At 35.0% G+C, this 14,492-nt stretch overlaps 1 protein-coding gene across 1 annotated transcript in view; it reads right to left on the bottom strand.

Moving 5' to 3' along the window:
* Positions 1-11,394, bottom strand: part of LOC144369510 (thymidylate synthase-like) — a 32,193-nt gene extending 20,799 nt beyond the window's left edge. Inside the window, exon 1 of the mRNA XM_078029785.1 lies at positions 11,280-11,394. Within this exon, the coding sequence (XP_077885911.1) occupies positions 11,280-11,394 (115 nt within the window). The remainder of the gene's footprint in view (positions 1-11,279) is intronic.
* Positions 11,395-14,492: the final 3,098 nt, after the last annotated feature.

Genomic DNA, 14,492 nt, shown 5'->3' with positions numbered 1-14,492 from the left:
GAAAAATAAATATGTAACTACTGTGATGTAAATTTTAGGTCAAAGGAAAATGAGAAGACATAAAAGTTTTGTTATCTGTCTTTAAGGGACTGCTTTGTTTTTTTGTTATAGCTACAGCATTCATTTTGAGTGAAATAAAACTGAGATTTAAAAAGACCAAATGCTCTAATTATCTTGTTATCTCTTAAAATATATTTATTAGTGTATTATAGTTGCAAATAATAATGGGATTCATTTGGATGTATTCATAAATGCATCTGATATAACTTTCAATTTCAATCCCTAGTGCTTGCCCTCTTCCTCTCCTCCTCCCTCCCCTGATCCCCTTGCTTGAATCCCCTTGTATTTATTTGCCATTTTATAGTTATACATAAAAGTGGGGTTCAAGGAAGATAGTATGGTGCTATGTGTTTGAAAGAAACAATACATAACCTTGGTATACAATGGAGTTTTCTCAAAAATCACTTTATTTCTCTGAATGTTTGCTTTTTAGCCTCACCCAAAGAAACAGATATTCAGGTGTCAGCTAACTTGCAAATGTCAGAGTGGAAACACAAACTTGGGTCACTTGATTGTATTTACTATTTAAAGACCTTCACAGCTACCTAAGTAAAATGGAAAACAACATATAAACTTGGCTTAGATTAGTTAAAAGTGCTCTCTGTCTTACAATCCTCAGAGCAATAACAGAATTGCTTATGTATAGTGCTAAAAGCAGGAGACAATTTTGCATGACATTAAAATGGTCTTTACAGGGCTGAAGCTTGGTGGTGGAGCACTTGGTTAGCATCTGAGTTCAGCCCCAGTACTATAAAACAGATCTTTACAAGCCTAAAATCCAAAATGATGCCCTTGGCTTTAGAATTCTTCATCATGAATTCATGCTCATTACTATAATGTAATCAATATTAAAATTCTTATCATGAATAATCAATGAACTAAAGAAAAAGCTAATGGATGATATTCATAATATTTCAAACTTTTAAAAGAATAAAAAAGCTGGGTACAGTGGTGCAGGCCCATAATCCCAGTGGCTTGGGAGACTGAGGCAGGAGGATTGTAAATTCTAAGCCAACCTCAGCAACAGGGAGGTGCTAAGCAACTCAGTGAGATCCTGTCTCTAAATAGGGCTGAGGATGTGGCCCAGTGTCTGAGTGCACCTGAGTTCAATCCCTGGTAGTCCTCTACCAAAAAAAAAAAAAAAAGAATAAAAAATTAACATAAAAACAAAGCTCAATGTTCAGCAAACATTTTGCTGAATAGTATCCTGAATTTCTAAATACAATATTACTAGATTGGTCCCTTTAAACACTTTAAAACACTTGATAAACATTGAAATAGAGCTGTGCTCAGCATGGCTGTTTGGTGAATATTAAATAATAATAAAAACAATCATAGCACCACTGTGAAGTCAAAGGAATATTTCTTTTTACTAGATATTTCCCTATGTTTACAAAGTTAATAGAATTTAAATAGTATATACACTTAATATGAACCATTTAAAAATTAAGTAATGTGATTGATGTTTTGTCATCTTAATCAAAGTTAGTGCTAAATTTTCATTGGGAAATTCTACAAGCTGTTACTACAACTAATCCTTTCACTACCTAGCCAAATAATTAATACCTTTACAAGCACATCATAAAATATATATTAGTAAGTAACTCATTATATACTTAATTTAAATACTAATTACTCACAGACTTAATAAGTTCTTCATTATAATAAGAAAACTAATGTTTACTTTATTAGATATAACTTCAAAACAAAACACATTCTATGAATCTATGAACCAATTTGATGTTTAATAAAAATTCTTAGGGGGAAAATGTTGCCATTGACCAGTGTTACATGATTTAAATTAATATTGTTGTAATGGGGTGTTAAATTAGAAATGTTGCCTCATGCATCAATACATGAATTCTAGAATGGAGGGAGATTATTGCTGAATTTATAAAGAAACTATGAAAAGCCTCTCATCTGCCCAAAGTGGATAATAAGGACATAAAATGATGCAAGTTGAGAGAAGAGAATGAGGGTGATTTGGGTATCGACCTACTACTGTCAGGAGTGAAGTCCTTGAGGGAGGGTGTGGCACTCCCAAAGACAAGAAGGACCTTCAACTGGGCTGCTTGGAGGAGATTTTGAGCCCTGAACTCAGCAACGAGGGAGCACACTGAGCTCCAGCTGACTCCTAAATGGAATTGAAAGGCAGAGAGATAAGCAAGATGGTGCAGAGGAAAGAGTGAGGAGAGTTGCCTGACACTAAAATCAGCTTGTTTCCCCAGTATGTGTGGAAGCAAAATCCCTAGGAGCAGCTGCAGGCAAGCCACCAGAGAAAGCCAACTGAGGAGAAAGTTAGAACCTTATCAAATAAGGCCTCCTAGTGGTTTGCAGTTCTTGAAAGAAAATGAACTGCACATGGGTCATTAGATTCCTGCAATGGGATAGGATCCATTTACACTGATCAAGTAAAACTCATAGAGACTCCCACCAGAAAGCCAGGCAGCTCCAAGTACCAGTCTGGCCCACAGTTCAGGAAGCCAGCCAGATTATAGCCTCCCTACTTTTCCCCCACCCCTCCACCACCTCCCAACCAGATGTCTGGCCACAGAACAGCAGAACTCCCTGCAGGATGGCTGAGGAGCTGTGAAACAAGGACTATCCTGCCCCATGCCTCCACCTAACCAACCCCAGGTTCTATCCTGCAGCAGGAAACACTATTGCAAGTGGAAACTGCAGCAATTCTGAATAAAATATAAGTTTTTTGAAATTTATATGGAATTAGGCATTCTGATCATGGAATTGAGTTTGTGTTTTACCACTTAGAGTGAGCTTTTTAGTAATTAACAGAGAGCAGAAATGTCACAGAATAGCCTGTGCTCTAATGCAGGGGCAGGGAATGGTTTCCCATCTCAATAAATGTTAAGTCAAAGTTAAGAGAAAAAAATAAATAAATAAGTAGATGGTATCTAATTAAATACAGTGAGTATTTAATACTATTCAACATTTTAGGGGCAATTGTTATGTGTATATTTTTAAATAATAGATGCTGGTGATTTCAAGCTCCCTGAAACTCACTATTTCCTTTAAATTAAGGACAGTGAGGAAATAGAACCAACATTTTCAACCAAACTTTAAAACTCTGTACCCTTCCAAAGTTCTTGTGTGTATCTCTAGATGGAGATAAAACTAATCTGATGACAAAGAGTTGCTTGAGTAGATCCCTTTACATTTGTAAATGGTAAATCAAGCAAAACCTAAAGGAGTCAATACTATTCCTTCTCCAGGCAGTGACTTAAAACACTTCTCCTATTATGAAACTATAAGGTTTCACTTCATTTAAAGGGAGAAGGAAAGTATTCAAATTTTACATCAACTGAATTGCCTCCAGTGGTCTAGGACTGAACGCAATTCACTCAAAGCACATTGTGTGTAAGCAGAATTGCTCCAGTGCCTGCCCTGCAAACCACTTAAATTTGAAGCACTTGCTCTTTAAGTGAAAGCTGAAAGCGGACTTGAAAATAATCTTACTAATGAAGGAAATCTAGGCTCCATTCATAAGAAACAATGAAAAACTAGTTTCAGAATGTCATCCTTTTCTGCTAAAATATACAAGTCCTTTGCCCATAAGACAAGTGGTAGATTAAATTCAGACAAGAGCTAAGATCATTGGTAGGTTAGCAATAAATATATTTCACCAAGTTGGAGATTTATATTAATGAAATTTATGGTGAGGTTCTGTGGATAACTAAGACAGTTCATAGCATGGTTTATTTTTGTTTTTTCTAAGTGTTTATTATTTGACCAATATGATGTTATATCAACTCATATAACATACTTCTCTCAGTTTCTCAAATATAAAGTAAATCATGTAAAATGAGTGTATCTCTAGGGTACACACACACACACACACACACATATACATATATACACACACACATATACAAAGATATGTGTGTATTTATATAATGTATTATTGTTATATTCGATTCTCTACCTTCATGTGTATGCACCCATCAAATGCTAACTACTTGATGACACTGATATAGTTGTTTATGTGCAATGTACTAAATGATGGCAATATAATTGGTAAAATTGGCTTTCACTTACCCGCAATACAGCTACAAAATGAAATGACACAAACATTAGTCTCAGGAATTCTGCCATGAAATTTGATTATTTGACTCCATGTTAGTGACAGATACTGTATACTCTAATGACACATTATAAGTAAATAGCAACATTTAGAGACTGCTCTCTATTCTTCAATTTTTTTAATGTTCTATTTTTTACAAGAACTCCTGGGGGGGAGTAAAAGTACAGAAATCACCAATTTCTTGATTCCTGATTGCTTTTTATCCTTATTACTGGTTAAAGTTTTGATATTGTGTAGAAAAAGAAAGAATGGCATAAAGAATAAAGTACCATCAAGGTGCAACTTATACCATTAGTCTAACATTCACATCAAAATTCTGATTTTTTGAGCCAGAGACTATAGAACTTAGTACAAGCAAGGTTAATAGAATGGGAGCAGAAGACTACAACACTGGTGTGGCTTTCTCAGTTCCATTAGTTTGGTCCTTAAGTTCCTAAACATGGCAAGCAGTTACTGGTGATATGTTCTATGCAGGCAATATTCACCAAGAATTAAGAAAATTTCTGAATATTTACTTGATGAGTAACTACTCTTTACATCACAATAAGGCTATGTCTTGAAGTTCTGCTCAAAGGTCCTTAAAGAAGGATCCCAAGTTGTCCAGGATCTAGAAAAAAAGAGATATCTCCCTCCCCATTCACCTCAGAGAATCTTAGCATGAAACATGAACTAATAGCTACATCGTATATTACCTGATAAAATCTGGAGGAAGAGTGTGGCAGAGGGAAGCAGCTAGCACGATAATCAGGAAGGAGAGAGAGAGAGATACAAAATATATATCCCATAGCCACACTCTCAATGAACCACTTCTACCTGCCTCCAGTTCCCATCCAGTTAATCCCATCAGGAATTAATTATCTGATTGGCTCAAGACTATAATCCAATCATTTCTCCTTAAAACCTTCTTGTGTTGTCTACAAGTGAGTTTTGGAGGGACATCATAGCTAAACCATAGCACCATGTAACATTTCTTCTTTCTTATGGAAGCAGGAGATGCTTTCTAAAGGGTTGGTTCCAGTACAGTCTATATTATATCTATCAATGATCACTTGGGTAATAAAATAAAAATGATCTCATCCTTAAAATACATACTCAATTGTATACAACTTTTTACAAATTTGTGCTTTTAGTAGGTTTGGATTCTAAATATATTAAGAAAGAATATATTTCTTTGAATTATAAATGCAGTGACAGGAAGCAATAATAGGATTTAGTGTGTGAAAGATCTATTGGATTTGGCAGATACTGTAATTAAGATTTCACAGTGGCTATGTACTCTAGAAAATACTGAGATAATCAAGTCAATCTTTCCTCTTCAACTAAAAGGCAACATGGTGCATATTAAAGAAATATAGTCACAAATATCACGTCCTCCTCTGTCCTTTTCCTATCCTCATTGTTGAAGAAAAGCAGAATCCTCCCAGCAATCAGATTGTCACTGTCAGGTATAAAGAGGAAAGCTCAGAGCTGTCTATATAAACACCTATATAGCTTTTAAAGTCCTGGAAATGGATACGGGAACAGTGGTAGCACATACAGAGAGAACCAAAGACTAGATTTTTTGGAAACTCAGATTTTACTGAGGAGAATGCATCACAGGAGAAGAAGAAGGGGCACAGAGTAGATCACATACAAAACCAGGAATGTGTTTTGCAGGGAAACCGAGATAAGATAATGTTTCCAGGAGAAGGGAGCTACCAACTTTGCAAACTACTGAAAGATGGAGGTAGATTAGGATAAGGAAGGAACCATCAGCATTGCCAACTTGGAACTGATGGTGACAGTTTTAGGGAAAGAGTGTATCCACAGCCAGACCAAAGTGCTAAGGAAAATGTAAGGTGAGGAGCGAGAAGGAGAAGCCACAGACAATATTCTCAAGAAGCTTTGCTACATAATAGCCAGAAGTAGAAAGGAGTTCAAGTGTTTTTGTTTGCTTTTGTTTTTGTTTTGTTTTGTTTTTGTTTTGCTTTGTTTTGTTTTTTAACATTTTGGGATAATCTTTGATGTGCAGAAGAATTACAAAAATCGCTCACAGATTTTCTGTATTTCTCCTCCCATAATCTCCCTATGCTAATATCTTATATAACCATAGAACATTTATCAAAAGAAAAAAATTGATTTGGGTACAAGACTACTAACTAACTTATTTAAACATAGTAATTAACTTATTTTGTAGTTTCCACTCATTTTTTTTTCTTTTTCTATTCCAGGAATGAACTTAGGATCCCACATTTTATTTAATTGTCATAAATCCTAATCTCCTCAAGTCTGTGACAGTTCTTCAGTCTTTCCTTGCCTTTCATAACTTTCACACTTTTGAAAATACAAAAGAGTTATTTGGTGGAGTATCTCTCAGGTTTGGTTTGTCTGATGATTTTTCTTGATTATACACAGGATATGTATTAACAAAAAGGGTACTGTAAAGATGATCTTCCCTTCTCGGTGCTTCCTGTCAGGGGTCCATGATTAATGATGTTGACCATGATTGCTGTCATGATTCTCCACTGTAAAGTTATTATGGCTTCTATTGTAATTAATGTATGCTTTGAAGTCGAAACTTTGAGACCATGTGAGGATAACTGTTTCTCCTTATACTTTTGGCCATAAATTTTAGCTTCCTTGGTGAACCTTGACTGGGAAAAAATATTCATCTAGTATTCTACTGCTCATTTTCATTTCCCTCGTTCGTTCATTCCACTTTTATTATTGACAATTCTTCCATAAAGAAAAGGTGTCACTTCTCCCTCATTTTTTTAGTTAAATTATTTTTTCAATTTTTCACTTACTTATTTTTATCAGAATAAATTTTGGGTTTCTCTTGTACTCTTTTGTTTATAATCTATAGTATCATCGCTTATTCTCTTGCATAGTGTGTTTTAAGTTTGGCATTGGAAGCTCTTTCAGTTGCCTCCTCTGACCTTACAATTTTTCATTTATTTTTTCTGTGCATGTATATGGGTACATTTTCTTACTTTGCAGCACCGTACAGTTCTCAACATATAATTCTCCTAACTCAACCCTGGAATCAATCTATTGTCTAAGGGGTCCCCTTTCTTTTAGTTGAAAAACAGTATTTAGGAACTTATATCTGGCCTTAGCTATGCCCATTACTATTGCAGTATAGTTGCTTCTAGCCACAAGAGGGGCTTTTCTGATGAAAAATAAGAATTCATGTATGTTAGTGGTAATGATTTAAAAGCGGGCAAAATTTTTATACATAAATAGTAATTTTTTTTAAACAAAGTGCTAGAGAAAGAGGTGGTGGTGGACTCTAGTACACAAGTAGAAGTGTCAACCTTTGATAAAAACTGGAACACAATTCACTGTAAGAAAAAATAAAGATCCTAGTCCGTATGAAAATAGACTTTGATTTTGGTAGAAAATTATAAAGTTCCTATTTGTTTTGTTTGTGTTATTAATGAAGCATGTTAGCTGAGATCACTAGTTAAGAGTGAAGGGAAGGAGAGTGATGGAAGTTTGAGGAGAGAGAAGGTTTTAGAGAGATGAAACTAATATAATAGAGAATGAATTGTATCGTGAATTGTCATTTGGGGATTTTGAGTCATCAATATGAATTATGACAGTGTAGTTTTCTGGAACAGTCATGGAATAGGCAGATAAGTTTGACTAATCAAGAACTTAGATTTTAGCTGGTAACTATATTTGAGAAGGAAGATAAAGGTATTTCTAAGTCAATATTCCAAGATCATAATATTGTAATGGTTTTGATTCATGTAATTTAGCAGACTAACGGCAGAAATATTGTTAATACTGTTTAGTGTCAAGAAAATAACTGGGTTTTGTTTATAGTAATGGATTCATTTCTATAATATAATTGAGTACAGTGAAACTAAGACTAGAAAATTGAGAAGAGTAGATCATTTGTAAGGGGTTCTTTCATTTTCCTTTAAATTGAGTCAATACCAGCAGTGTTGCCATATTCTCTGGTTTTCCATCTCTTGACTTTGTCAGTTGACCTCCTATCTCATGTAAGTGGTGACCTCTAACATTCACCTTTCTTTTCTACCAATCCCAATAGCCATTTTTCAAGTGGAAACAAAATCATTTCCTCAGTCTTTGAAGCAAGAAAAAGATACAAAATTCCTGCTTTCCAAATCACAGACATCTCCTCTTGTCCAGGAAACAGTGATCTAAAGCTTTGGAGATCATGGTGAACTTTCACAAGGTCACTAGAATAACAAATGTGAGACTTACTGATGGCATCATTGCCAATCCTTCATCTGTAAATATTTCCTCTATCCCAGTAAAGGTCAGATAAATGGAGCCAGAAAAGTAAAAATAAAACCTATTCTGTAGAAGACTCCATTAATTTGTTTGAAAACAAATTGATGACGGGATGTGGTTTAATTTTTCACTGGTCGGAGTCATTACTTTGTGAGACATGTTTGGTCACCTTTGATGTGTCAGCTAAATGGCTGTTTCTAAAATTACCATGACCATTATTCATGAGAGTGTTAGTAATTACTCAGTGGTTAATGAAGTTGGTTTTCAGTTGATGATCATTAGAAACTGAGCGTGACCCATTACACAACAGCATATTGAACAGAAGCCTCAGATTTATCTACCCTCTGTTCACTGGACGTGGGTCTAACCTGAAAACGCTATTATCAGCTCTGAAAAGAGAATGCTCCCTTCCAGAAACACTCCTTGACATGCAGAAATTCTAACTTTATTTACCTCCTGGTGAAAACCCTAATATGATTCTCAACTTCTTTCTGTGCTTTAACCAAATAATATTCATACCTTAGGGTATTTATTAGTTTCATATCTGCCTCTCTCAACTATACAGCAAAGCCCACGAGGGTGAAGACTGCCTTGGATTCCTAGAGTTTGGCAAATGTTTGACACACATCACACATTTAAATCAGAGCAAGTAAGGCAAGCACTGCTCTGGTATTCAAAGTTTAGCCAAGTTGGAGCCATCTTCAATTCATGTCCTTTTTGATCTATGTTGGTTGCCAACTTAGACCACTTCTTTCAATACACAAGTCTATGGAGATTCATAAAATTTTAGATGTGGAAGAGACATTGAAACCTATGTAATCTGGCATTTTGTTTTCTATAAAGGAATTAAAAAATGATCCAAAAAGGCTAAATGAATTTGCCAATATCCACAGCTAGTGTAGCCAAGTTAGTGAAGTTACTGAGTTAAATATGTAAGTAGAAAAAATTTCTTGATGCCTGTTGTCAAAGAGGAGCAAAGAAGCCCAGATAATCAGAGTATCAGGGTTGAGCCATAAGCTTATAGAAAAAGAAAGAAAATGCATCACTCATTTCCTAGTCTAGAGAGCAGAGCCTATACATCGTGCTGGTTAAATGAAGGCATAAGAGTTAGCCCCTAAACATATTTATCTGACTAATAATCATATTAATTTATAAGAAATGCTACTCTGATACCATTATCTGAATTCTTTTATTGTTTTGTTGTCATTATTCCAAGCTGCTCAAATAAAGACTGGACTTTAGAGGGTAAACAGGATTAAGAAAAAAATTAAATTGTTTTTCTGCTCTTCATTGAAAGAAAAAATAAAAATGCCCTCTTTAATTTTTTAAGGAAACATAAATGTCTATTATATGCAGAACTTAGCCCACACACACACACACATTTTGTGCTCAATAATGTTTAATAATAAGTAGAGGAGAATTTTTGAAATTCAAAGCTCTTTGAAAAATGTTTTTAATTTCAGCAATAAATCATTGGTGGGCAGAGACTCAAAAAATTTCATATATGTTGTTAGAATTTTGACCAAGTACATCATAGTAGATAATGAAGACACAATAGTATTTATTGATCATATACTTCATGCCAAACACATAGCCATTTTATATATTTTTTTCTGGCTTGATCTTTGCAAAACCCAATGAGGTATATGATATTGGACCATTAACCCCATTTCATAGGTATATTTACATCAGAGAAATAAATTGACCAATGTCATGTGCAGGACTTAATTCAATTCCTAGTCTGTCCAACTCTAAATCTTTGTATGCATATTACAGAAAAAATTTGTTTCTAAATATTGTTTACTTGTGAGAGGTGTGGGGAAATGAGTATATCTTGACAGACACTTCCTAAAATATTATTCCATTAAATTAAAATGAGTCCATCTTCTCTTTATCATATACTCATAACACTGAATGCTATAAGTCTAGTGTGATGTCTTACAACAGAAAAATGGGAAGAAAAGAGTTCTCCTTTACACCAGTGACAAAATTATGCTGCCATAAATCAAGTGCATCCCCCAGAGGTAGTTGGTCTTAGTGTATAGTTATAGACAGAAATAATACCTCAACTTTAATTAATGCAAAACTAAGATGATTATCTTTGCTAAACTGTCTTTCAAAAGTAATTGGTCCATTCCAAATAACTCTTATCAATTGAGCGGACTCAATCTCTTTCCCAGGGAGATAGATGTTTCACAGCTATCTGATCCTGGCAAGCACTCAGAGAATCAATGCTGCTCTAAATCTGACATTTGTAGAAACTCTCCTGCAGCATTTCTACTGCCAATGTGGGGGACTGTTCTCCCAGAGTGAAGTGCTTTTAAGCCAAAACCATTTCTACTGGGTTCTCTGCTGTAAATTTAGAGCTGCAATCAAATATGTATCTGAAAGCCTAAACTGAGCTGAACTTTATCCTGGAGAAGGACCCTAAGCTGCCTGTAAATGACTTGGTTAAATGTCTCAGCTGAGAGGAGGAAGAGGCCTGCCTGCCACTGGAATCCAGAAGCTTCTACTAGTCTTCTTTTGTTTTCTGACTCTAAATATTATTTATACAACCCAGACATTGTAAGAAAAATGCAAGTTTATTTTTATCCATAACTGATGCAAGCTTTCCTCCTGAGCCCCAGAACATAGTCCACCTGTTTCCACAGTAAGGTAAAATTCTTAATTTAAAATTGTCAATAAATGGTATCTTCTTTTGGTTAAAAGCAATTTAGATTACGTCAAACTTTTGCCAATTCAAAGCTTGAGTTAGTGTCAGCCCTATTTCTCTTCGTCTTTTTTTTCCTGTCCTCAAGCAGGCTTTTAAGCATCAGGGAGGCAAAATAAAAGGGGGTCAGGTATGCTGTTGGCAGCGGGGACTATGATTTCGTACTGGTCCTTGTGCTGGTCTCACTTCCAAGGTGATGGTGAGGTCTTTCTCTGCATTCTGCCAGCATCTGTTCAATCTTGGCCTGATAGAACTCAAAGCCTTCAAGGACATCGGCCATTGGCCATCACTTCTTGTTGCCTGCACTGCACGTGCCCCTGAGCCTGGCTTCCATGAGTGCCATATACAGACACAGTGAATCCTCCAGTGACACCTCTCAGATTCTTTCTAGACCCATCTGGGGCTACATAGGAACTTCCATATCACTCAATCCCATTCACAGTCTTTTGGTGTAGAACTATGCCAGGTGGAATGGTAGTGAATCCCTAGATGCTGAGCACAGAACATGACAAAAGTCCCCTGTCACTTAGTTTTCCTTTGGGTCTATGAAATACTTATCTCCTCTAGGACTTTGGACATGACTGGCAGCCTCTCTCTGCTATGTCTTACAATCTCTAGTGCTGAATAAGTGGACTTTAATCCCTCTAAGTTTCTCTGTGACAAGACTTAATGATGTTTTTCTACCTTTGCCATATAGTAAAACTCTATGATATATTTGACAAGCACTGGCTTTTAATATGGAGACAAACAACTAGAACAATTTGGAAAATCATGTCTTCTTTGTGTAAATCAAGTAGTTTAAAATGATGTATTTCTGTGATCCAAAGGTTCCTCTTTCATATATACAAATCTTACAACTGACTTCTTGTTTCTCTTTGCATTTCTGCTTCAAGTTCCCTAATTTTCCAAAAGGTAAATAAAAGATATTGACTAGTTAGGAGGAAATAAAGTTCAAAACAACAACAACAAAAAAAAACCCTCAAATATATATGGAGGCATTACAAAATTATGATATTTACATTATCAAGACATCTAGTTTGATTTCCAAAGTATACAGACCAACGTGTTCTCACTAAAGAACAAAAATTACCCTCTATTTAGCTCCTGTCTAAATCAGGAAGAGAAAGGACTCTTTGTTAAGTCAAGCAAATGTCTGTGTCACCATAGCCTTGATACTGTGTCTGATGTGTTAAGTCAAAAGCAAGTTGAATCACACTCAGTTTGACCTTTACTAAGTTTTTCAAATGGAATCCTTGGCTTTTATCAATAGAAAAGTCATCTAAAAACTACTTCCAGTTTTGCCTCAATTATTTTTTCTATTATACTATTCAATTTGTTATGTAAAAATGTAGACTCTGCTAATAGGAAACATCTGTATGTTTCAAGAAATTGGCTTGTGTTTAGCTTACTTCCATCTCACACTCTTATTATTCTATATGCTACTTAATTTTTCTTCCTAATACCATATGTATCCTGATTTGCAGAAAACTTAAAGACCAATGGAATTCCTAATCATTTACACCTTTCTTTGGAAAACCTATTAATGTTACTCCATGCATGTCTCTCAGCCACTGCAAACTCTTAAGGTATACGTAGGGTATAATTAATGTAAAATTAAACTCCTTGAGTTTGCTATTATATATTTTACAGATTAAAAACTGAAATTCATGATATTTTAGTTTTTTAGGGTCCTATATCTGGTAATTGGCAAGGCTGGAGTAAGAATCTAGCTTTCAGGCTACATCAAGTGTTCCTTCAGCTCCACCAAAAATGATTTCATTTTAAAGTAAATTAAATCTCAATGTAATCAATCAAAATTTAGCTGTCTAAATTTTAATTTAAAACTTTGGGCAAAGAATTACAGATTAAGCATTTTATATGTTGTAAACCTGTAGAAGGCAATGCTTTAGTACTAATAAATACTTGAAAAAAAGATCTCATCTCTGCTGCTTCAGACATTAATACCACTCACATATCACTGTACATGAGGTGCAGAAGATTCCCATATAACATTAACAGTGGCAAATAGCTCGATGACTTTTCTTGTATTATTAAGCATTGTTTCTAGTAACTAATGGTGAGAACATCTCATTGTGAGGAAATACCTCCACTCCTTGTTTAATCAAATAGCACATAGTAGAAATATAACTTAATGTTGAAAATTTTTATATTCAGGGCTCAAAGAATTATAGATTTTTCTAAAGGTGGCTTTTCTTTCCCTAGGAAAAAATTCTGAGTTATGGATTTCTTTGAACCCCAAGCTAAAAAGGCACACTTCTTCTCTTTCAAGTTAATCTAACTTTTCTGACTGTGTTTAAGGAAGAAGGCTCCCTTCTGGTTCAAGTGATTCTGCTGATTAAGAAAAACAAAAGAAAGCCTCTAAGCTACTATAACTGAGTTTTTAACAAATTAGTACTCTTTCTTTAAACAATTCAGACTCTAATAGAAAAAGAAGGCAGAATTAAACAGCATTATCAATGATTTTTTTTCCCAATCTTGGAAGGTTTTGCAGTCTTCTGTGTAATCTGTTTCTACTGTTTACTTTGCTTCTCCTCTGAGATAATCCTGCTTTATTTGGATCAGACATGAAGCATACTTATGATGCCTGACTGCTGCTTTAAGAAAACTAGAAGCTTCCTACATTATTCTTTTGTGTGTGATTCGTCTAAAGAAGAGGCTTCCTTATTAGAAAGTCTTCCCCCTCCTTATTAACTTTGACTTAGTACTATTAGACTTCTAAAGTAACTCATTCTAATGAAAAATGAAGGTGCTATGATTTAATATTATCCTAAAAATGTGATTTTAAATATTAAAAATTATCCTATCCTTTGCATGTAAGATAGTAACCCATGTTATAGAATGCATTGCTTTTTAGATCAAACAAAAGAGACAGTGTATTATGCTTTGTGCCTCAAAATCCATTAACTCTTTTCTCCCAGGAGAACATAGTCTGAATCTGAACCTTTCTTTCTACAGTTTATGGTGGTGGTAGGGATTGTTTGGTGGGGGCAGAGACGGGAGGGAATAACAGGTGATAAAGCTATTTAAAGAAGGCCAGATATAATGCTTTTGTTTCCTTGTATTAGGTTTAAGTCCTGATATATGTTTAGTGCCCATGGTTCCCATGCAGGTATTAAGGATATTACGGGCAGAAAATAAATAATCAAGACATAATGGGAGAACTTTGGTTGAATAGAATGATACATGCTGAGGCTTCCAGCAACATTTGTAGGTTCCAGGTTAGTCATCCCACCTCCAACCTCATTTTTCTACTTCATGTTTACTTTCATTGGTCTCCTCTTCCCTGTAAAAGGGCTACCTTTGACTTTCTAAGTCTCTATCCCTGTCCATCTAGAGAAGATTTACTTTGATTGCAAT

This window comes from Ictidomys tridecemlineatus, chromosome 12, assembly GCF_052094955.1.
Source record: "Ictidomys tridecemlineatus isolate mIctTri1 chromosome 12, mIctTri1.hap1, whole genome shotgun sequence".
NCBI lineage: Eukaryota > Metazoa > Chordata > Mammalia > Rodentia > Sciuridae > Ictidomys > Ictidomys tridecemlineatus.
The sequence above is the reverse complement of the archived record's forward strand: the minus strand, read 5'-3'. Positions and strand labels throughout refer to the sequence as shown.